The sequence below is a fragment of the Lynx rufus genome, unplaced genomic scaffold (genome assembly GCF_022079265.1).
Source record: "Lynx rufus isolate CCGP_SWC_20201006 ecotype Redwood Valley unplaced genomic scaffold, mLynRuf1.p SCAF_5, whole genome shotgun sequence".
Taxonomy (NCBI): domain Eukaryota; kingdom Metazoa; phylum Chordata; class Mammalia; order Carnivora; family Felidae; genus Lynx; species Lynx rufus.
In genome coordinates, this window is record NW_025814867.1 from 86,888,647 (window position 1) to 86,910,849 (window position 22,203).

Consider the following 22,203-nt stretch of genomic DNA (forward strand, 5'->3'; position numbering starts at 1 on the left):
GAAGGAGAGCATCCCAAGCATGTTTTGCATTGAGCACAGAGCCTGACTTGGGGCTCAATTTCATGACTGTGAGATCATGACCTCAGCTGAAATCAAGAGTTGGATGCTCAACTGACTAAGCCACCCAGATATCCCAGGAATCACCTTAATTTATTTTATTTTATTTTATTTTATTTTATTTTATTTTATTTTATTTTATTTATTTTATTTTATTATTTCATTTCAGTTTTATTTATTATATATGTATTTATTATGTTTATTTTTTATTTATTTTGAGAGAGAGATAGCAAGTAGGGGAGGGGCAGAGAAAGCAAGAGACAGAATTCCAAGCAGGCTCTGTGCTGGCAGCACAGAGCCCAACATGGGGCTTGAACTCACAAACTGTGAGAACATGACCTGAGACAAAATCGGGAGTCGGACTCCCAACTGACTGAGCCACCCAGGCACCCCTGAAATACCTTATTTTAAAAGGAAATTGTGAGTTCAGTCTGTGATTGTTACTAACTTCCCCTTGAGCTGAATTGTTCCAAATGCTAACCTAACTGATGATAGAATAATAAGAGTGATGGAGAAATGTAAGAAATCTGGTAATTTACAAAGTTAATCACCTTTGAACGAGCACTTAAATGTTGACTATAATAAAAGAAAAAGGTGGTTTCCCCCAAGGTCTTGATATCTCACCTCACATCAGTCATAATGGATAGTACCAAATAGGCAAGAAATAAGAAGTGTTGGCAAAGATGTGGAGAATAGGGAACCCTTGTGCACTGTTGATCGGATTGTAGATTGGTGCAGCATATGGAAAACAATATGGAGGTTCTCAAAAAATTAAAAATAGCAATACCGTATGACTCAGTAATTACAATTCTTGGTATTTATCCTAAGAAAACAAGAAATATGCACCCCTGTGTTTATCGCAACATTATTTTCAGTAGCCAAGATATGGAAGCAACCTAAGTGCCCATCAATAGATGAATGAGTAGAGAAGATACGGTATTACACAATGGAATATTACTCAGGCACAAAAAAAAATGAAACTGGGGCACCTGGGTGGCTCAATTGGGCATCCAACTTCGACTCAGATCATGATCTCACGGTTTGTGAGTTGCAGCCCTGTGGTGGGCTCTGTGCTGACAGCTCGGAGCCTGGAGCCTGCTTCAGATTCTGTGTCTCCCTCTCTCTCTGCCCCTCCCCCACTCATGCTCCTCTCTCTCTCCTTCAAAAATAAATGAACATTAAAAAAAAAGAAACCTTGCCATTCATAGCAACATGTATGGACCTTGAGGATATTATGCTAAGTGAAATAAGTCAAAGAAAGACAAATACCATATGATTTCACTTACGTGTGGAATCTAAAAAAAAAACATGAACAAACAAGCAAAAAGAGACTCCTGCATGCAGAGAATAAATTGGTAGTTGCCAAAGGGGAGTGAGAGGATAGGTGAAATAAATGAAGAGGATTAAGAGATACAGGGGCGCCTGGGTGGCTTAGTCCATTAAGTGTCTGACTCTTGATTTCGGCTCAGGCCATGATCCCAGGGTCGTGAGATCAAGCCTTATGTCAGGCTGTGCTGGGCGTGGAGCCTACTTAAGATTCTCCATCTCCCTCTTCTTCCTTCCTCCCCAACCCACTGCTTGCATTCATGCATATGGGTGTGCTCTCTCGCTTGTTCGCTCTCTCTCAGAAGAAGAAAAGTCACGGTGATGAAAACTACAACATTGAGAATATAGTCAGTTAATACTGTAATAATTTGTATGGTGACAAAGGTAACTACACTTACAGTGGTAAGCATTTTGTAATGTATATACTTGTTGAATCACTGTGTTACACACCTTAAAGTAAAAGAATATTATGTGTCAACTATATTTCAACTTAAAACAATAATTGAATAATTGGCCAAAAAAAAAAAAAAATCCCGATAGCTGTCAGTTTAAAGGAATGACCATAATGAAAATGGATTATTGTAGTGTATTGAAAAACAGAACAGGAAAAAGCCACACCACCCAAAGCAGCCACTATTAACATTTTGGCTATAATTTTTTGGAATAGGTTTATATCTTTCTGTGGAGTTAAGTCAGAATGAGATTCTTGGCCTTATTCTTTTAGAGGATTTAGTACTGATTTAGCAATGGAATCTTAAAAGGAAAGTTGTTTAGAGAATATGTGAAAAACTATTAGACCATGCTTGATTTTGTAGTTGATTTATAATGAGCTCACTGAAGCACAGATAGGCCTTGTAACTTTGGAGAGAGTTGAAAGGGAACCCAGACTAACTCTGGTCATTCAGGGAAGCCTGTGCACTTCCAGGAGAAGGTGACAACAGGTGGTGGTGTTCTCTTACTGTCAGAATCTTTGAAGATTGGGAATGTAGCTAGAAACGGCAGATACATTAGGATCATTGAACTGGATAAATGGAGATGGAGTTTTCTCCTCTGCTAAACTTGGTTTGGAATATGAAAAGGAAATATTTTCATTGTGTGACTCTACTATAATTTTCAGCTTTTATCCTTCCTTACATTTGGATTGAGAGCACCAGCTAAGTCTTGAGACTCCCTCCCCACCTTGCTTTGTTTTGGGGTTTGTTTTTAGAATCAGCATTAGATATTTGCATTTGCATTTGGGGTCAGGCATGTTGTTCAGAAATTCTTGCAGTTGATGCATGTTTTTTATATTTCTAGATGCACGGCTTTTATTTTCTGGCTAACTGAAATTTCCTTATCCTCCTGTGCTGCAGTTCGGCAAGAACAGGAATTAAGAAATGGAGGAGCAATAGATAAGAAACTGACTACCCTTGCAGATCTTTTCCGGCCACCCATTGATTTGATGCATAAAGGCAGCTTTGAAACAGTAAGTTGTTGGAAATTTTAAGCGTTAGGTATGAATCCTTTTGCATTTTCAATGTCATTTTTTTTCTTTCTAAGAACAAAAAAGTTTCCAGCATATAGAGAATCGGCATCTTAATAAGTGTGACACAAGTGTGAGATACCTAAAAGTTTACATGATTTATATTTATGCCAGCAGTAAATGAGATGATTTGATAAAAATCCTTTTATTACCCTTGTGTGGTATCACTTTAGAATCTTTGCCATTTTGGTAGCTTTTGAAAAAAATCTTAATGTGTTTTAGTTTGTGTGTATCTTTGATTAGTACTGAGACTAGTGTGCCTGTGTTTATTGGCCATTTGTGAATTTTAGGTATCTTTTGCCCATATTTCTATGGGAATCTTACTGTATTTTATATTTTTTATTTTTATTTTTTTAAATTTTTTTTTTAAAATTTTTTTTTCAACGTTTATTTATTTTTGGGACAGAGAGAGACAGAGCATGAACGGGCGAGGGGCAGAGAGAGAGGGAGACACAGAATCGGAAACAGGCTCCAGGCTCTGAGCCATCAGCCCAGAGCCTGACGCGGGGCTCGAACTCACGGACCGCGAGATCGTGACCTGGCTGAAGTCGGACGCTTAACCGACTGCGCCACCCAGGCGCCCCTCTTACTGTATTTTAAAAGAGTATCTATGTAGTTGCAGAATATATTCTCCCTCAGTTCTTGGTTTTAATTTGGCTAACGCCAAAGAAAAACTTTCCAGAGCAGGTTTATTTGATTGTCTGCTAAATTATAAGCTTAATGAGGGCAGGGGTAGCATGTTTCTTTTTATTTTGGTAATCATTGAGACCCAGTTTATGGTATTTTATAGAAACATAGTATTTGTTAAACAAATGAGTTTAGTTAGGATTTTAAATATCCTTCTCTTGAAGTGTTCAAACAGCTGCTTTTGTGGGTTGACTAGCATGTTAATGCTCTTTTGAATCAGAATATCATTTCCATAGATGTAAATCACTTAAATTTTAGGTAAGTCTTATCTGTTAGGATAAAGTGGGTCAAACAATCACAAAAATGAAGTTTGTAGCTACATATTTGGAAGTGAGTTATGCTTGATTTTTTAAAAAGATTTTGTACTTTGACATATTCATATAGTGGCCTAAATGAAATACTCAGGATTAAAAATTTAACTGTAAACCCATTCTTCAGTTTTAATTTTCTGAATTGTAAAATCTCAGAGTGTTTGGCTGCAAGTAACAGAAAATCCAAATGATGGTGATTTGACCAAACAAGCATTTCTTTTTGTCATGTAAAGAAGACTAGAGTTGATTGAGGGAGTTTTTGGTGTTCATTAGTCAGCCCAAAGATGTTTTCTTTCTTTGCCTTGTGATCTTAATATGGTAGCTGTGTATCCTCTCTACTGTTCTGGTGATAATTCAGCCATTGAGAGAATAGCAGCAATATAAAAGGCAAAAAGGACTTGAGTTTGTTTTGCCATGTTTCCCATTTTTAGTAGCTTCTGAGTTGCTCAGGGCTGAATGAAATAACTCTGAGTTTGATTTCGTTTGATCCCTTTGGGCTCATAATAGCAGTTACTTTGATGCTTGTTCGTTGAGGGAAAATGTGAATCTTGTTTGATCTTGTCCTTTGAAGTTTGATTCACTTTAAGTTATTATATGACCTGTTTTTCTTTGTATTTCATGACCTATATTATTCGCAGCAGTCTGTCTTTTATTTACTGATAATATTAAGCTTTATTGTTTACAAGTCTTTAAATGACATAAACACTCCCACAAAAGGTAGGCATTTAATTATGGCTAGTGGTAAATCCATTAGTTTTATAAAAATTAGGGAGGTAGTATACAAAATTAAGTCACTGAAGATTAAGGAGGTGAATGTTAAAAATTAGAGGGACACTCTGGCTGCTCAGGCAAAAGCCATAGGTTTGGGCACCATTTTAGATGTAGATTTGAGCTACAGTTTTACTGGTTTAGGAACTGGACTTTCTTAGTGTAACTAGAGGTAGAGTATGTTCAGGTGTTCTGGTTCATGCTAACCAAATGAGAAACTGATTAATTCACTTCTTCACTCAGTAACTATTTATCAAAGCCTTCTATTATAAGGCCTTGTTCTAGGTAATGGGGATTATATTTGTTGGGATAAAGATTTGACGGCATATGAGAGACCAGGAAGAAAAAAAACAGCTTAAAACTAGATAGAAGTCCAGATTGTTAGTGGTTCTGCTATATAAAGTTATTAGGAGTGGAGTTTTTTTCTGTATTTCACTGTTGTTTCCTAGGTCTTGCTTGCTTCTGTTCATATGATTCAAGATGGCTCACCACCTTGTTTGCTTTCCAGCCAGCATCAAGGGGGGGAAGGGGCACACTTTTTCCCTTGAAAGGCACAACCTAAAAGTTGTACATATCACTTCTGTTCACATCCCATTAAGCAGAACGCAACAACATAGCCACACATAGCTGTAAGAGACACTAGAAAATCCAGATGCTTAGCAAAAATTGGAGGCTCTGTTACTAAGAGGGAGAAGGGGAAAATGGGTATTTGGTACCTATACGCAGTTTCTGCCATAGGGAGATAGTGATAAACAAGCTCAACAGAGTTCTTGCCATCAAAGAGTTTATAATCTAGGGGGAGAAACAGACTATAAACAAATAACATAATATGTAACGTATATTTAGTGTATATATATTTTTTATATGTATGTTTGGTATGTATATGTATATATATAGAGAGAGAGAGAGGCAGAAGGGGAGGGAGAGAGGAAGAAAAATTTCAGGTTATAATAGTTGCTGGGAGAAAGAAAAATAGAATAAGGGAAGGAGAGAGGGCTGTTTTTTTTTTTTTTTTAATGTTTATTTTTGAGGGAGCACGCGTGCATGTGTGCACAGAAGCAAGAGAGGGGCAGGGAGAGAGAATCCCGAGCAGGCTCTGCACTGTCAGTGCCTGGGTGGCTCAATTGATTAAGTGTCTTAACTCCTGATTTTGGCTCAGGCCCTGATCTGACAATTCATGGGATCAAGCCCTGCATTGGGCCCTGCTCTGACCATGCATGCGGAGCCTGCTTGGGATTCATTCTCTCTCTCTCTCTCTCTCTCCAAATAAATAAGTAAACTTTTTTTTTTTTTTAAAGGTACAAGTGTTCTTAATGGAAATTAAAAGCAAGGTTGATTTCATAAGTTTCACATATGTCTATAATTGTGATAGAACAGAACTGTTTTAGATAGTAAGATCAGGGAAGGTTATGAAAGGATGAGATTTGATAGAAATCTGAATAGAGTGAAGGACTATGAATCATAGGAATGTCCAAGGGAAGAGCAGACAAAATAGTTAAGTGTAAAGGTACTGATATTGGAAATATCTAGGCCTATTTCTGATACAGCCAAGAAAACCCGTGTAGCTGGAACTGAGTGAGCATAGCACTTAGGATGAATGATCTGACCTGGGCAACAGAACATTTCTTAGGTTTTCTTATTTCTCCACTAGCCCATAAGTTCCATGAACACAGGGACTTTGTTTTATTTACTGTTCCACAGTGCCTGGGAGAATTTCTGTACATGGTTGGCCCTCATTAAATCTGTGTTAAATGATTGAATGGCATAATCTGGAGTACATCGTACAGAAAGAGTCAGAACAATTTCCCTGATATTCCTTAATGCATATTTGTTAAAGTTTCCATTCAGTTACACATGCACCTAGTCCTAATTACTAAGAGTAATTTCAAAAGTACTTGCTATAAATGTGAATAAAAATAATTAACATTTCCATAAAAAAGTACTGTGTATATTCCTTCTTAGTGTTATATATATTATATATATATATATATATATATATATTTCCTCTATATCCTTGTTTTTCATACTTTCCTGATCTGTCTGGGACTGAGAGAGAGGTTAGTCTTTACTGTTTCCCCCTTGTCATGATAAATCCCATCACATACCTATTTGGTGTAGCCATATTTACCCTTGCATCTCCCTGTAATGGCTTTTAAATATTGACTCAGACAGCCTAATAGATTCCAAGAGGGAAGATTCATCATTGTCCCATGGTCCACTTACACCTCTAGCCCTTGACTCATATAATTTGTATACTAAGTGAGATTGTGTTAAGACTCTCTTATAGTTAGTCCAGATGTTGCTTTGCGTGAAATTTGTATCTTCTGTGGTTCCTTCCTTCTAGCAGTAGTTTCTTAATAGATCTTCAGATGTTTTTGCTGGTATAAGGTTTTGCCCCATGTAAGCTTCAAGAAGGCAGGGGTTTTTGTGTTTTGGTAACTACTATAACCCACCATCCATAACTGTACCTGAAACATAGTAGATACTCAAATACTTGGTGGATGAATGAATCTGAACTAATGAAAGCATGAATATGAATGAATGAATTTTTAAAAAATAGAAATCAAATGAATGCATCATTTTTAAACTCTGAGCTTTTTAAAATTTATTTTTGAGAGAGAGCGCATGAGCTGGGGAGGGACAGAGAGAGAGAGAGGGAGGCAGAGGATCCAAAGCGGGCTCTGCACTGACAGCAGAGAGCCTGACGTGGGCTCAAACCCATGAACCATGCTGTGATGACCTGACCTGAGATCGGATGCTTAACCGACTGAGCCACCCAGGCTCCCCTGGACTTTTATTATTTTTGACGTTACACATTTTTTTCCTTGTCAAGTGCTGTAGTCGAGGCAGATGTAAATTTACCTTGTGTGTTAATTTTTTCTTTATTCTCAAATAGTTTTTCTTCCATTAAAACAGTATAATTACTTACTACTCATTTATGAAATCTGTATGCATGCTATAGGTAAGGAAGTAAGTGGGGCACTACTACGTCCTAGGAGCAAGGAGTTATTATATTTATATACTTTAAGCCTTTGAATACAGCTTCCTGACTCAAATACATGGATAATTCTTTTTAGAACTTGGGTTTTCACTTGTGGAATCAGTAGTGAATATTAGAAAATGATTTTCTCTGGGGGATTCATACAAAACAATAGGATAATAGTATTTTCAAGATTGTATAAACCTTAAAACAGAAGATATTCTTAGTTTTGCATTTTATGATACTTTCAAAATGTTATGTTTTTCAATTGTTATTAATCTGAGTTAATTGATTCTTAAGATTTTCCCATGTCAAATTGATTAGGAAAAGAATATTGTTCCAGGACAAAATTATTCAAAACTATGGCTTTGATTTCACTTCCTGTGCAGAGGTTTGAGGTAGCATTTGCTCATTTGCTTTTGTGCCATTCTTTTCCTGTTCATCAACATTTCTTAGGTCTTTGTGATAATGAGGAACTATGAGGCAAAAAGTACATACTCATGATTGATATTTGTGTTATACATTGGGGAGTCTTGGAGATCATTCTGAAATAGTCTGTGATCCTGTGATCTCATTTTTGAAACCCATTCTTAGGAATAATAACCCCAAGAGAAGAAACCCTCAACAGCTTTTACTGAAATGTCTAGGGTAGTTCTGTAAAATAGCAATAGACACATACTGCTTACATTTGTTTAAAAGGAGAGATATTTGTGGATAGGGATTGGAAGAGACGATATGATAGAATTACATGATTTTTTGACCTAGTTTGTGGAATCTTTATTAGGTAAAGATGTTTAATGTACAAAAAAATCTAGCCATTAGAATAATAACAGTGTGTAAATGAAAAGCAGTTCATTTAAATTTGAAAAATGCTTGAAAATGAACCTTATAATTACATACATATACTCAAATTAATGTATAGATACTGAAAACTCTAGATGTCATATTTGAGAAAAAATTTTGTATTTATATGAGGACAGCTTCTGAATTCTGAAACATATCAGTTACCAAATAGAAAGTGTTTCTGACAAATGTTATATAACTTTACTCTACAGGCCAAAGAGTGCGGCCAGATGCAAAATAAGTGGCTGATGATAAACATTCAAAATGTACAAGACTTTGCATGCCAGTGCCTCAACCGTGATGTGTGGAGCAATGAAGCTGTGAAGAATATTATCCGGGAACATTTCATTTTCTGGCAGGTGAGGAGAATTAATCAAAATTTTTGTAGTATTTTACTATTGTAGTATGAGATGTTGGGGAGGAGGCAGTAGGTTATAAAATGGGAAAAAAATTAACAGTTAAATTGTGATATATGAAAAAGTAAAACTACCCATAATGGCTGAAGTAGTAAGGACAAGTGAAAATAAGGTCAGCAATGAAGAACTCCTAAGGGGAGGAGGAAAAAGAACCAACCTATGTAAGCCATGTAGTATTTATATCTCAGAAGAGTTGATATATTTCAATAGAATGTACAACTATACTATTCAACAGAAATATAATGTGAGCTACATAAGTAATTTTTCCAGTAGCCACATTTAAAAAGGTCAAAAGAAATAAGTAGAATTAATTTTAATATATTTTTATAAAGTCACATTCTCTCATATAAAACTAATATTAAAATATGAAGTGGTGTTGTTTGTTTGTTTTTTGGTGTTAAGTCTTTAAGATCTGGAGTGTATTTTATATTTAACCAGTATCTGACTAGCCACATTTCAAGTGCTTCAATACCACATGTTCTAGTGGCTACTATAATTGACAGTACTGATATAGAAGTTCTTGAAGTAATGGAAAAACATTTGACTAAGGCCTAGATTTTAGCTTGAGTTTGATACTCCCATCTGTGTGTCCTTACATTTATCACTTAGGGTCTTACTGGTTCTAGTTTCTTTTTATATAAATGATCCAAGCTAAGGTTAGATGATCTTGCTCTGGTTTTTTATTTTATGAAAAATAAATTGAAAATAAAAACTTCTGAATGAACTTAATTCTTTTCCCAATGCAAGATATGCTATTGATTTGCCTGTTCTCATGTGTTATAGGCCCCTAAATTCAACATGATTTTTCTGAATGGTAACCTTTTATTCAGCACCTGTTGATTATCTCTTTGCCTAGCATTATGCCAGGCACTTGAACCATATAATATATAGTACATTGTGAGTTATTAAGATGTATATGGTTGAAAGTCAGGAATGACATAGATGGACAGATAACAACAGGAAGGGCAATACCTCTTCTGAACTGGGAAGAGAGAAAGAACAGAGTGATATGTTTATACAAGTTTCCAGAGGCATTGAAGGCAGGAAGTTGAGGGAGTTCACATCAGATGGCTTTAATTATCTAAGACAGGAGTGAAAATCTAACATATACCAAAGGTGTATTTGGATAATTAATTGCTGTTGGTATATTTAACAAAGATATAGTTGACACTTTTTTTTAATATCAATGACTTAACAGGTTTATCACGACAGTGAAGAAGGTCAGAGATACATACAGTTTTATAAGCTAGGGGATTTCCCCTATGTTTCTATCTTGGATCCACGGACAGGTAAGATTTATGTCAGCTTACAGCCTTTAACTTATTTCTCTTTCACTTATCTAAATAATTGACCTTTAATATTTGACTTGGATCCAGTTTCAGAATTATTTGGTTTTTTTTATGTTTATTTATTTATTTTGAGAGAGAGAGAGAGAGAGAGAGAGAGAGAGCATGAACAGGGGAGGGGCAGAGAGAGAGAGAATCCCAAGTGGGCTCTGCACTGTAGTGCAGAGCTCTACACAGGGCTCTATCCCTGGACTGTGAGATTGTGGCCTGAGCCGAAATCAGGAGTCGATGCTTAACCGACTGAGCCACCCACCCATCCCGAGAATTATTGGTAATACTTTAGATGAAGGGTTTTTGTTCATGTCCGTGAGAAATATTTAAATATCTATGAAGTATATATTTAGGAGTCTGTTTCTGGTAACTTTGGGAGATGGTAGTATTTTTATATTTTTGTATAGTTTTGTCCTTTGAAAGAATAACTTTTTCTTTCTTGTTATTTTATAAGGAATCTCCTTTGGTTTTCTATCATTAAAATATTAAGATTGTTCAGTGGCTGTTGTAATCCCATCAGAGAAGCAGAGGGTAGAGTTAGTTTTATTATTAATTTGAGTTTCATACGGATACTGCTTTGTCTGAACCTTTTCCTAAATGGCAGTTAATGATATCAGCAGGTAAAGTAGCTGCTCTGTCATGATGGCCAGGAATCTCTTAGGTTGATTATAATTAACGTATCCTCTAGTTTATGAACATACTATGTAACTTAGGCTGGTGAGGGGTGGAGTGTGTTCCCGGTAATTTAATTATGCATATACCAAAAGAAATATTTAATGAGAATATTCAGAAAGAGTATTGATTTTATTATATACCCTGGTTTTTAATTTTTAGGTCAGAAGCTAGTAGAGTGGCACCAGTTAGATGTATCTTCTTTCTTGGACCAAGTGACAGGATTTCTGGGTGAACATGGGCAACTGGATGGACTTTCTAGCAGTCCCCCCAAAAAATGTGCCCGTTCAGTAAGTATGACTGAGAAGTGGTGATGGGCAATTAAGTGTAATTGCATATAAATATCTTGTGTAAAATGTTTGAGTAAAGGTAATAATGTAAAAGTTAAAGTTTGTGGCTGCACATCTTAGACACCCTCCTTATATTTTGATAATTTCCCACATAGGTGTTCTATCTTCTCAGTGAGATTATAAGATTCATATTCCTAGTCTCCTTTGCAGTTAGGGTAAGGGCATGTGACCGGAGACCTGGATTTAGAAATAAACAGTGTGAATGTGTACCGGTAGGTAGGAGAACTGATAACGGCAATCCTGGTGACAGAGGAATCTACTTCTTCAGGGGAAGCATGTCAGGCCTTTTGGTATCCAAGTCTAAGCAGCAGTAGAAATGGTATTTTTCCTAGACAGCTTTCATAGTGTAGCTGGACATTAGTACTGGTTATATAGCTTTGGGGTCTGGCTCCCTGGCCCACCCAGAGATTATTTCTGTACTTAATTTCTATAATACGCTATTATGAGGCAGACCTGTTTGATAATTGAAGTCAAGATTGGTGGTGAGTAAGAGACCTTCAGAGATAATGGGACTCTTATTTGGTGGTAGGAGCTATTTGGGTTTGATGGCAGTGAGAATAAAGTTAGTTTTAGAGGATATGACTTTAGCAGTCCATATAATGCAGTTATGAAACTGTTCCTTAAGTTTATCACCTAGAATAAAGTACACAGGCACAGAATGGTATGCATGCTTGCCAAGGGGTGGTATAGAATTCCTTCCCCCCCCCCCTAGAGAATTTTTATTGAGGTAGATATAGTAGTACAAAACTAAAACATTGTTTCAACTTTTTTTGTTTGTTTTTTTTCATTATTCTGAGAAGTTTTGCTTAGGTAGAATTCTTTTTTAAGGCAAAAAAACCCCAAAGAGTCTTTATAATTGCCCTGAGAGAGTTTCTTATCTTTTGCAGTCATACCTAAGGCTGATATTTTCAAAAACCAGAGCCTGAGCTTGTGAGTTGCTGAATTACAACAACATAAATTAAGTTAACAACTTCACCAGGTCTCTTATGAAAAGTAAGACGTTTAGTGGGAAAGAATGGGACCATAACATTGGACAAATACATAGGGTTGATTTGGGTGACCAGTACCTCAGACCCCACTTCTGATACAATTCGATGAATGTTACAAATATTGATCAACTGTGTGCAAGAGAAACACCAACAGATAATGACTTAAACAAAGAAGACATCTACTTTGTTCAACAAGAAGTCGAGGCAGGCAGTCTAGAATGTGACTTCTGTGGATGTCAAGAAACCAGATTTCTCCTCTTCCTCCCTCCCATCCCCCCATCCTTACTGTTGGCTTGTTCGTACAATCACAATATAGATGCTCTGCTCCCAGGCATTATATCCAAGCATGGACAAGGAAGATGGGGGTAGTGCCTCTGTACAAAAGTAAACAGATACAGATAAGAGTTCTGCTTATTTTAGCTGGACATATTTTCTTGCACAAATACAATTAAGGTCCTGTTAAGAAAGCAAAGAAGACTGGATGTGAGATAGGAAACTAGTAGTGTCTGATATAGTGCCATTCTTTAAAATCAACATACATGGTACAGAGTGTTATTATCTGCAGTCAAAGCCATGCATGTCATGTGGGCATATCTATTTGCTTTTATGTTTGTAATAAGTTAGCCTTTATTTTATTTTTGAAAAGTTATAGCTATTTAAAAAAAAAAAGATTTTATTTTTAATCTCTATACCAAATGTGGGGCTCAAACTCTCAGCCCTGAGATCAAGAGTCGCATGCTCTACCAACTGAGCCAGCCAGTTATAAAAAAAGTTACAGCTTTTTAAAAAAATTTTTTAATGTTTTTATTTATTTTTGAGGGAGAGAGACAGAGCATGAGTGGGGGAGGGGCAGAGAGAGAGGGAGACCCAGAACCTGAAGCAGACTCCAGGCTCTGAGCTGTCAGCACAGAGCCCAATGTGGGTCTCAAATCCATGAACCGCGACATCATAACCGGAGCCGAAGTCAGATGCTTAACCGACTGAGCCACCCAGGCGCCCCTTGAAGAGCAAATTTTAAATTGTTCATGAAATCCAGTTTATCAGCGTTTATACTTTGTGCTTTTTGTCTCTTATCTAAGAAATCTTACCTAACCCAAGATTTTATCCCATGTTTTTTTTATTTTTAGCTCTTAAGTCAGTGATCCATTTTGAATGAATTTTTGTATATGGTGTCAGGATAGGGTTGAGTTGGGGCTTTTTGTCTGTCTGCATATGGCTGTACACTTGTTCCAGCACCATTTGTTGAAAATATTATCCTTTCTCCATTGAATTGCCCTTTGCACCTTTGTCAAAAAATGATCGTATATATGTGTGGGTTTATGGACTCTTCCTTCCAGTGATTATGTTATGTCTTCTCTACACCACTTTTCCCTGTCTTAGTGATAGTAGCTTGGTAAATCTCGAAATTGCATGGTGTAAGTTCTCCAACTTTATTCTTCTTTATAGTTTCGTTATTTCAGATCCTTCGTGTTCCCACATAAGTTTTAGAATCAGTTTGTCACTTTCTTTTTTTAAATTTTTTGAGGAACCTCCATACTATTCCAGAGTGGGCTGCACCAGTTTGCATTCCCACCAACAGTGTAAAAGTGTTCCCCTTTCTCCGCATCCTCACCAATTTCTGTTGTTCCCTGAGTTGTTAATTTTAGCCACTCTGACAGGTATAAGGTTGTATCTCATTGTGATTTTGATTTATATTTCCCTGATGATGAGTGATATTGAGCATCTTTTCATGTGTCTGTTAGCCATCCAGATGTCTTCTTTGGAAGAGTGTCTATTTCATGTCCTCTGCCCATTTCTTCACTAGATTATTTGTTTTTTTGGGTGTTGAGTTTGTTAAGTTCTTTATAGACTTTGAATACCCTTTATCCAGTATGTCATTTGCAATATCTTCTCCCATTCTATTGGTTGCCTTTTAGCAAGGGAAGCTGCTGGGATTTTGATTGGATTTGCATTGCTTTATGGAACATTTTGGAGAGAATTGACATCCTGACAATATTGAGTATTCAGGTCCATGAACATGTATCTCTCCATTTATTTAAGTCTTAAATTTCTCTGAACAATATTTTACAGTTTTTGTATATTGACCTTGTAGGCTGCAGCCTTCCTAAATTTACTTACTAGTTCTAGTAGCTTTTTTGTAGATCTCTTAGAATTTTTTTTTTTAATGTTTATTCGTTTTTGAAAGACAGAGACAGAGCACAAGCAGGGGTGGGGCGGAGAGAGAGGAGGACACAGAATCTGAAGCAGGCTCCAGGCTCTGAGCTGTCAGCACAGAGCCCGACGTGAACTGCGAGATCATGACCTGAGCCGAAGTCGGACACTCAACTGACTGAGCCACCCAGGCGCCCCTAGAATTTTTTATATATATATATAGATGGTCATGTCGTCAACAAATAAAGACTTATTTTACTTCCTCCTTTCCAATCTCTATGCCTTTTTCTTTTTAACTAGGACCTCCAATACAAAGATAGATAGAAGTAGTGAGATTAGACATCCTTAACTTGCTTCTGGTGTAGGGGTGAAAGTATTCACTCTTTTACCATTAACTTTGATGTTAGCTATATGTTTCTTATGGATACAGTTGATTTGCTAAAATTCTGTCAAGAATTCTTGGGTCTATATGTTCACGAGGAATATTGGTTTATAGTTTCTTTGTCATTTGTTTTGTCTTCCTTGTAATGCCTGCTTTTGGTTTTGGTATTAGGTTAATGCTGGCCTTTTGATGAATTGGGAAGTGTTTTTTCCTGCTTCTGTTTTCAGGAAGAATTTGTGTAAAATTGATTTTATTTCTTCCTTATTGTTTGATGACATTCACCAATAAAGCCACCTGGGTCTGGAGTCTTTGTGGGAAGTTTTAAACTACAGATTCAACTTATTAATAGATATAGGACTACTCAAGTATCTACTACTTCTTTAATGAGCTTTTTAGTAGGTTTTGTCTTTCCAGGGCTTTGTCCATTTTATCTGAGGTGTTGAATATATTGACATAAAGCTGTCCATTATATTTCCTTGTTATTCTCTTTAATGCCTGTAGCATCTATAGTGATTGTTATTAATCCCCTGTTACTGATAATTTGTGGTTTCTTTTTCCTGACAATCTGATTAGAGACATCAGTTTTACTGATTTTAAACAACCAGCTTTTGGTTTTAATAATTTTTCTTTTGTTTTCTAGGTTGTTGATTTTTGTTCTTTCTCTTTCCTTCTCTGCTGTTTGGATTTAATTTCATTTTCTTTTTCTGTGTGGGTACTTTTTTTATTTAAGATGGAAACTTAGTCATTAACTTCAGACTTCTATTATGTGTGTTGAGTTCTGTAATTTCTCTGTAAGTGCTTCTCTAGCTCCATATCACAATTTTTTTTCTAGCTGGAAGGGAAATTGATAAATGGAATTTTTTAGCTGGGTGTGCTTTCTTTTGTAGACATGATTAGGATTCTGTAAGTAAAGAAAGAAAGGAGAATGGATATTGGATAGGAAGTCTGTAGTGTCTGCCATGTTAGACAGTCTTTAAAATCAAACTGCATGCTGTGTACTGTTATTATTATGAACCTGCAATCCACTTCAAAGCCATTGCAGGTCATGTACTTACCCTTTTTTTGGTGGTAGCTTAGCCTTAAGTTTATTCAACATTTTTTCCTTTTTTTTTTTTTTGCTATATGATTTAATTTTTTTTGTTATATGATACAAAAGCCAAAATGAGGTTCCTTTAGTTTTTTGTTATTGACCCATATATTTTTTGCCTTTTTATTGTGGAAAATTTTAAGCATATTCATAAGTAGGAGTTTATTGAGCCTGTATGTATCCATTAACTAATTTCAGTAATTATTGCATGTGGCCAGTCTTGTTTCATTTATATTCTATCCTATTCACATTATTTTGAAATAAATCTAAGAATTCATTTTTTATTCATTAATGCTTTGGCATGTATCTTTAAAAGATAAAGACTCTTAAAAAAAAGAAACAAAAAAATTAAAAAAAAAACACAAAAAAAATAAAGGCTCTTTATTTTTTTGAAACACAATCACAATGCCAGTAACGCGTCCTTAATTAACAGCAATTCTTTAATATCAGGAGATGTCTACTGTTCAGCTTACAAAATTTACAAAATTTTGTTAACTTATAAAATTTTTTTTAATGATTTGAGTTAGGATCTAAATAAGTTCCATTCAAAAAAGCCCATATTTTGTAACTTAATCAGTTTAGTGATACTTGTGACAGAACTTTACCTAGTGGAAAACTGTTGGAATTTGCTTTTCTCATGATCACAATGAAAACCTTCATTGTAATTAAGCTTGGGAAGATATAATTGTTGTTTTTCCCTATTTATTATATGCTGTTTTATTTTGGTTTGAATGTTACAGATCTGTTAGATTTTTTGCAAAATGATGATTACCGAGTTGTTGTTATCCTCTCTGTGTCAGAGCAGTGCTAGCTGAAGAATATAATAAGGAGCAAGGTAGACATCCTTTTCTGTATTGAGTATTTTAAAAACTAGTGTTTGGCTTTATATTTAAAACCTTAATTCTTGTATTTTTCTGGGCCAGGAATAAACCGTTTTCTTGATTTTATTAATTTTGATGTAAAGAAAACTTGGGCTTGCAGCACCGTTGTGGCAGGTCGTAGCACAGTTTTATTTTTGTTTTTAAAATATACATTCCATCTTGGCTGTGTAAGACAAAGTTGTTGCACTTAAATAGCTTAAAATTTAGTAAAGAGTAACATTCAGCAGGAAATAATATTGGCAAGCTGTTATATTTCTCATGTCCTGTTTGACTTTATCTATTTTTGGGTTTAACTGTTTTCTTTTTCTTTCCACCCATGTTTTATGACTGCAACTTGCAGGAGAGCCTTATAGATGCAAGTGAAGACAGCCAGCTAGAAGCTGCCATCAGAGCCTCCTTGCAAGAGACACACTTTGATTCAACACAGACAAAACAGGATAGCCGCTCAGATGAAGAATCTGAATCTGAACTTTTTTCTGGCAGTGAGGAGTTCATATCCGTTTGTGGCTCTGATGAAGAAGAGGAGATAGAGAATCTTGCCAAGTCCAGAAAATCTCCCCATAAAGATTTGGGGCATAGAAAAGAGGAGAATAGAAGGCCACTGACTGAGCCCCCAGCCAGAACTGAGCCTGGAACAGCCACAAACCACCAAGGATTGCCAGCCGTGGATTCAGAAATACTAGAGATGTCACCTGAAAAATCAGATGGAATAGTGGAGGGCATAGATGTAAATGGTGAGTTACATTCTAGACCTGCTTTACTTAAAACTTGAATGTTACTGGAGGGGTTTATATATTTGTTTACATTAGTCTTCTGTCTTAAGCTGTTGTATCTTTTTTTTTTTTTTTTTAAACCCTTTCTTTAGGACCAAAAGCACAGTTGATGTTGCGGTATCCAGATGGAAAAAGGGAACAGATCACTCTTCCAGAGCAAGCTAAACTGCTGGTAAGTATATCTAATTGGAAGTGTTTACTTGAAGCAGAGAAACGAATTAATTGGCATAATTGGCTCTATGAGTCTTTGAAATAGATGGTATTTAGTTTGGCCCCTAACTGAAAACTTACTGTGGTGAATCTTAATTCTAAGTATTTTATTACCTTCTTGAATTATCTTAGGCGAGTTACATAGGGTCTGTCCAGTCAAGGATTTTCTGTTCGTGGCTGCATGGGATAGAAACCCAGCTGAAGTTATTACCTAGCAAAGGGGAGTGGGGTGGTTATTTTGAACATTATAGTGGGGCTCTTGGGTTTCCTAGTAGCTGAAACTGCAAAGGGGTTGGTTAAGAACCAAGATTGTTTTCCTATGTCTCTCTCATGGGGCTTGTTTTGTTTCCCTCTTGTGATTTTCTGCTTCACACCATTCTTCTCTCTATACTGGTGGTTTTTATTTACCTCTCAGCTTGTACATGGTTCATCATAGTGATGCTTGAGGGCCTTTTCCTCTGAAGTCCACAGCTAATGGGCCTTTCCTCTGTGTTTTCTAACCCCTGGAAAAGAGAATGGGTCTGACTGGCTTAGCCTAGTGTGTGAGTGAATCGCCCTTAGATCAAGTGTCCATACCTTGCTGTGGCAGGAGATAGTTAATCTGATTCTTCAAGACTATGAGTACAGTAGGCTGTGGCCACTGGTGCTGATACCCAGAGCTATCTCCCTGGTCTAGCATTTGGAAGGGAATGGGAGATGAGACAATGAACAGAGCAAGTATAGATCACTGTTTTGAGAGGTTTGGTTTTGAAGCTAGTGGGAGAATGGGCAATAACCAGAGGGAAAAAAATGATTGAAGGAAAGACTGAACATGCGTAAGTCTGATGGGAAGCATCTGTAGAGAGGGAGATGTTGAAGATACATACAAAGGAATATTCTGTAGTGGCACAGTTTCTAAGAAGGCAAGAAGGGATTCAGTGCACTGGAGGCAAGATTGTCTGTAGGTAGACTGAAGGACATATCTTCTCTGATGAAAAGAAAAGAAATTGATAAAATGTTTAAGAAGAGGACAGTAATGTTACAAATAGAAATTGGGTTTATTGGAGAAACAAACATAATCCTGTATATTTCAGTATCACTTAATGATCCTAAATTATTGGATACAGGTTTATTATCTCCCCATCAAAAGAGTTATATTGGCCCTTCCACAAGGTAAGCTTTGGCTATGTGAAAGAATAACTTAAACTTCAGATATCTCATCTGACATGATAAAAATGAACATAGGATATTTAATACCTTAATATATTCTTTCTTTTTATTTCCATCTAACAGCTTTGTCTTTTCTCTTGTTTTTCATAGGCTTTGGTGAAGCATGTCCAGTCTAAAGGATATCCAAATGAACGTTTTGAACTTCTCACCAACTTCCCTCGAAGGAAACTCTCTCATCTGGACTATGACATTACATTACAAGAGGCAGGCCTTTGTCCTCAAGAGACTGTCTTTGTACAGGAAAGAAATTAACATCATGGCCTGACCTCTCTCAGCTTACCCCTTTTATCCCTTTTCCTGTGAGATACCATGTCACTAAGTATGCATTTTGGCTCATAGGACCATAGAGCCAAAGTCGGGCAAGCAAGTCACCTGCCTTCTGTTTTATTTCTTGCTCTCTCCTATATTCAGTCTCTTCCCTCGACCCCCTTTTTCACTCCTCTTCTGTTTTCTTCATTTTCCTACTATTCTTTCTTACCTAATCTGGTGACCAAATGGAAGTGAAAGAACTAGACCTCCTAGTACTGGCTGCAGGAAATGTATGTTCCAATAAGTGGTCTCTTGCACAGCACTTTTTTGGGATCAAGTGATAATGTTACTCCTCAGGCTCCTTTGGTAAAAGAATGGCTAGATTCAGAATAAGAACAACCTCCTTTTTTTTGTAAGCCCCATTTTTGGTAGAGAAAAGAAATTCTATAACACTTTGTTGTTCATGTAAGAAATATCACGTAACAAAATATTCAGGCTTTTGTTTACATGGAAAAAGCATCCCTTATAATCATTGTTCATTATATTTAAAAATTTTTTTCAAAGGATTCCCATGTTCCCACCTAAAATTATTTTCCATGATATGTGTTATTGGCAGATTGAGTGTTACATATAGGGTGAGTAGCATGGAGTGGCTTTCAATATCCTAGCCTGAAACAGCTTTCTTCATTATTACTTTATAAATTGTATTGATCCTGCTAGTCCTGGAACGGACGTTTAGTGAGGCGATTTTGGTGACTGGGATAGGAAGGTGCTTGCTGTTTTTGCCAGTACAGCATATTAGTTCCTTTGGCCCTTCCATTGTTTGGGTCCACAAGTGATCTGTAGGAGAACAACTGTTCAATTAATCATGCAGTACAGTGGCTTGTGGTTGTAACCACTATGGTAATTGATTGTCCTATGTGCTTTAAGGCATACTTATGTATGTCCCGGGGGGGTGGGGGGGAAGAAAAAGATGCAGCTGAGAGTTGCTAACCATGTTCCTACGGTTAGAAAGAATGATTCATTTTTTTACCCCTGGTTGGAACAATTCCTAAAAGGTTCTGGTGACTGAATGAGCATAATTCCTCTACCGTTTTCTTGCAAAAGGTATCAAAACTGAAAGCCTCTCTAAGGCAAAGACCTTTAAATTCAGTTTATAAGACAACATTTAGTAAGGGAGGTGGAGAAGGTTACTGGTAATCTTCAGATGTGGAGTTCTTCTGCCGACAAAAGCCACATTCAGACTTAGCTGGTGAAAGCTTTTTTCAGTATTATTTAGAAGAGGCCATCTTGAATCTATGTAATACTGTCTGACTTATCACCTTCACCATATGCTCAATTCTTACTTTGAGCTTTAAATAGAGTCCTCTGAAGGGGTAGTAGTGATTCTGGTGGCAAAATCAGAACTTTAACTTGTTCTATAGAATGGACCTATTTTGTCAGTTGGGGATTTGGATTGATTGATTCTTCTACTTGAGGAACATAAATTGCTATTGCTCAGAGACCTTTAGGTTTCCATCTACTTTAAGATCACTCTTTCGGCAACATGGGGATTAAAAAAAAGATGCTTATTGTGTTGCTAGTACACAATTAGAGAATATGGTTTCTAATGGTTGGATTTTGAGGGACCCTTCCTAAAGAATGAGTATGTATCTCCTCAAGGAAATCATGGAAAATTCTGTTTATTCTTCAGTGAGTCCTTTTGAATTAATGTTCTTACATTTTTTTCTAAGTCTGTGTAAGTGCTTATGTATAAGTATATAATTGTATAAATATTTATAAATATATTTATATAATTACAATTTCATTTATACCTTGAGTCAAAGTTCTCTCTTTAGATTGGTGACTGAGTAATACCATTTCGGTGTTTTTCTCATAGGCTCTCGAGGCTAACTAGCAGCTTCTCATTTATTGAGGAAACATGGTTTTCATGTTAATTCCTCAATTGTATCTCTGAACTTGGATAATATACTTGCTATCTGAGGAATAGAGCTATATACTAGCAAAGGTGCAGTAGAAGGTTTAAAAATTATTGGTAGTAGACAAAGTCAGAAATTAAAAATTCAGGGAGGCACAGGGTAAGAACTGAGGGTATGCCCAGCTTTGGTGCTGTGTTGGCACCCATCTCCACTCTCAGCAAAGTCACAGCTAAAGTCCAAATCTGTCAAAAATGTGAAGTCAAGAATTTTCCCTGTGGGACTCTGTTTCATTCTTTTACCTACTAACTTCTCTATAAAACGTATCTCAAGAATCCGAGACATGCTCATTAATGATAGGATGTAGTTCTTTTTGATGAGGTCAGCCGTGGCATATCCATTTATGAGAAACCAAAGTGACTTTTTCAACTTGGATAACTGTGAGATGACCGAGTAAATATAAAGTGATTTAAGTAAGCATATCAAAGACTTAGGGCATGAGATACTGATCCAACTTAGATACAGTTGGTGTTTTTAGAGTACAAGATGTAGAGGATTTTATTTTATTTTGAGGCAGAAGTGTAATTATCCTGGGCTTGATATAGAAGCCCATGGGGGAGGGATTATGGATTATACATGGGAAGAGTAAGTATAAAAAGGAGTACTGCTTCGCTCATGAACTCAATTCACTAAAGGAGTATGCTTCCTCCAGTTTGTCTTCTTTGCTCTGCAAATTCCTTTGCTCTTTGGAGGAAAGATTTTACTGAATAGATTAAATGAGGCTAGTAAGATTAGTTAAAAATAGTCATTCCTTATAGGTATTGGAAACAGCTCAAAAGAAAAGATGGGGAGGAAAAGGACGAGATAGACTTTGAGAGGGACAAGAAACAAAGATGGGGAGATGGAATGAAAATTAGTGGGGAAAAAAGTGACAGGAAACATCTTTTGAATTTGATTTAGAAAGGAACCAGAGAAGAGAAAGAACAGCCAAAGAAAGAACAGAGGGAAGAATGCGGAACTAATTCTGAGTAACTAGCATGTGCTAGGTACTTTATGTGCATTTTCTCCTTTAATCTTCTTAAGAACT

The 22,203-nt window shown here is 36.4% G+C and overlaps 1 protein-coding gene across 1 annotated transcript in view; it reads left to right on the forward strand.

Moving 5' to 3' along the window:
* Nucleotides 1-21,944, forward strand: part of UBXN7 (UBX domain protein 7) — a 54,883-nt gene extending 32,939 nt beyond the window's left edge. Inside the window, exons 5-11 of the mRNA XM_047098652.1 lie at nt 2,736-2,848; nt 8,707-8,853; nt 10,109-10,199; nt 11,082-11,209; nt 17,100-17,493; nt 17,625-17,704; nt 19,042-21,944. Coding sequence (XP_046954608.1) covers nt 2,736-2,848; nt 8,707-8,853; nt 10,109-10,199; nt 11,082-11,209; nt 17,100-17,493; nt 17,625-17,704; nt 19,042-19,203 — 1,115 coding nt within the window. The 3' untranslated portion in view covers nt 19,204-21,944. The remainder of the gene's footprint in view (nt 1-2,735; nt 2,849-8,706; nt 8,854-10,108; nt 10,200-11,081; nt 11,210-17,099; nt 17,494-17,624; nt 17,705-19,041) is intronic.
* Nucleotides 21,945-22,203: the final 259 nt, after the last annotated feature.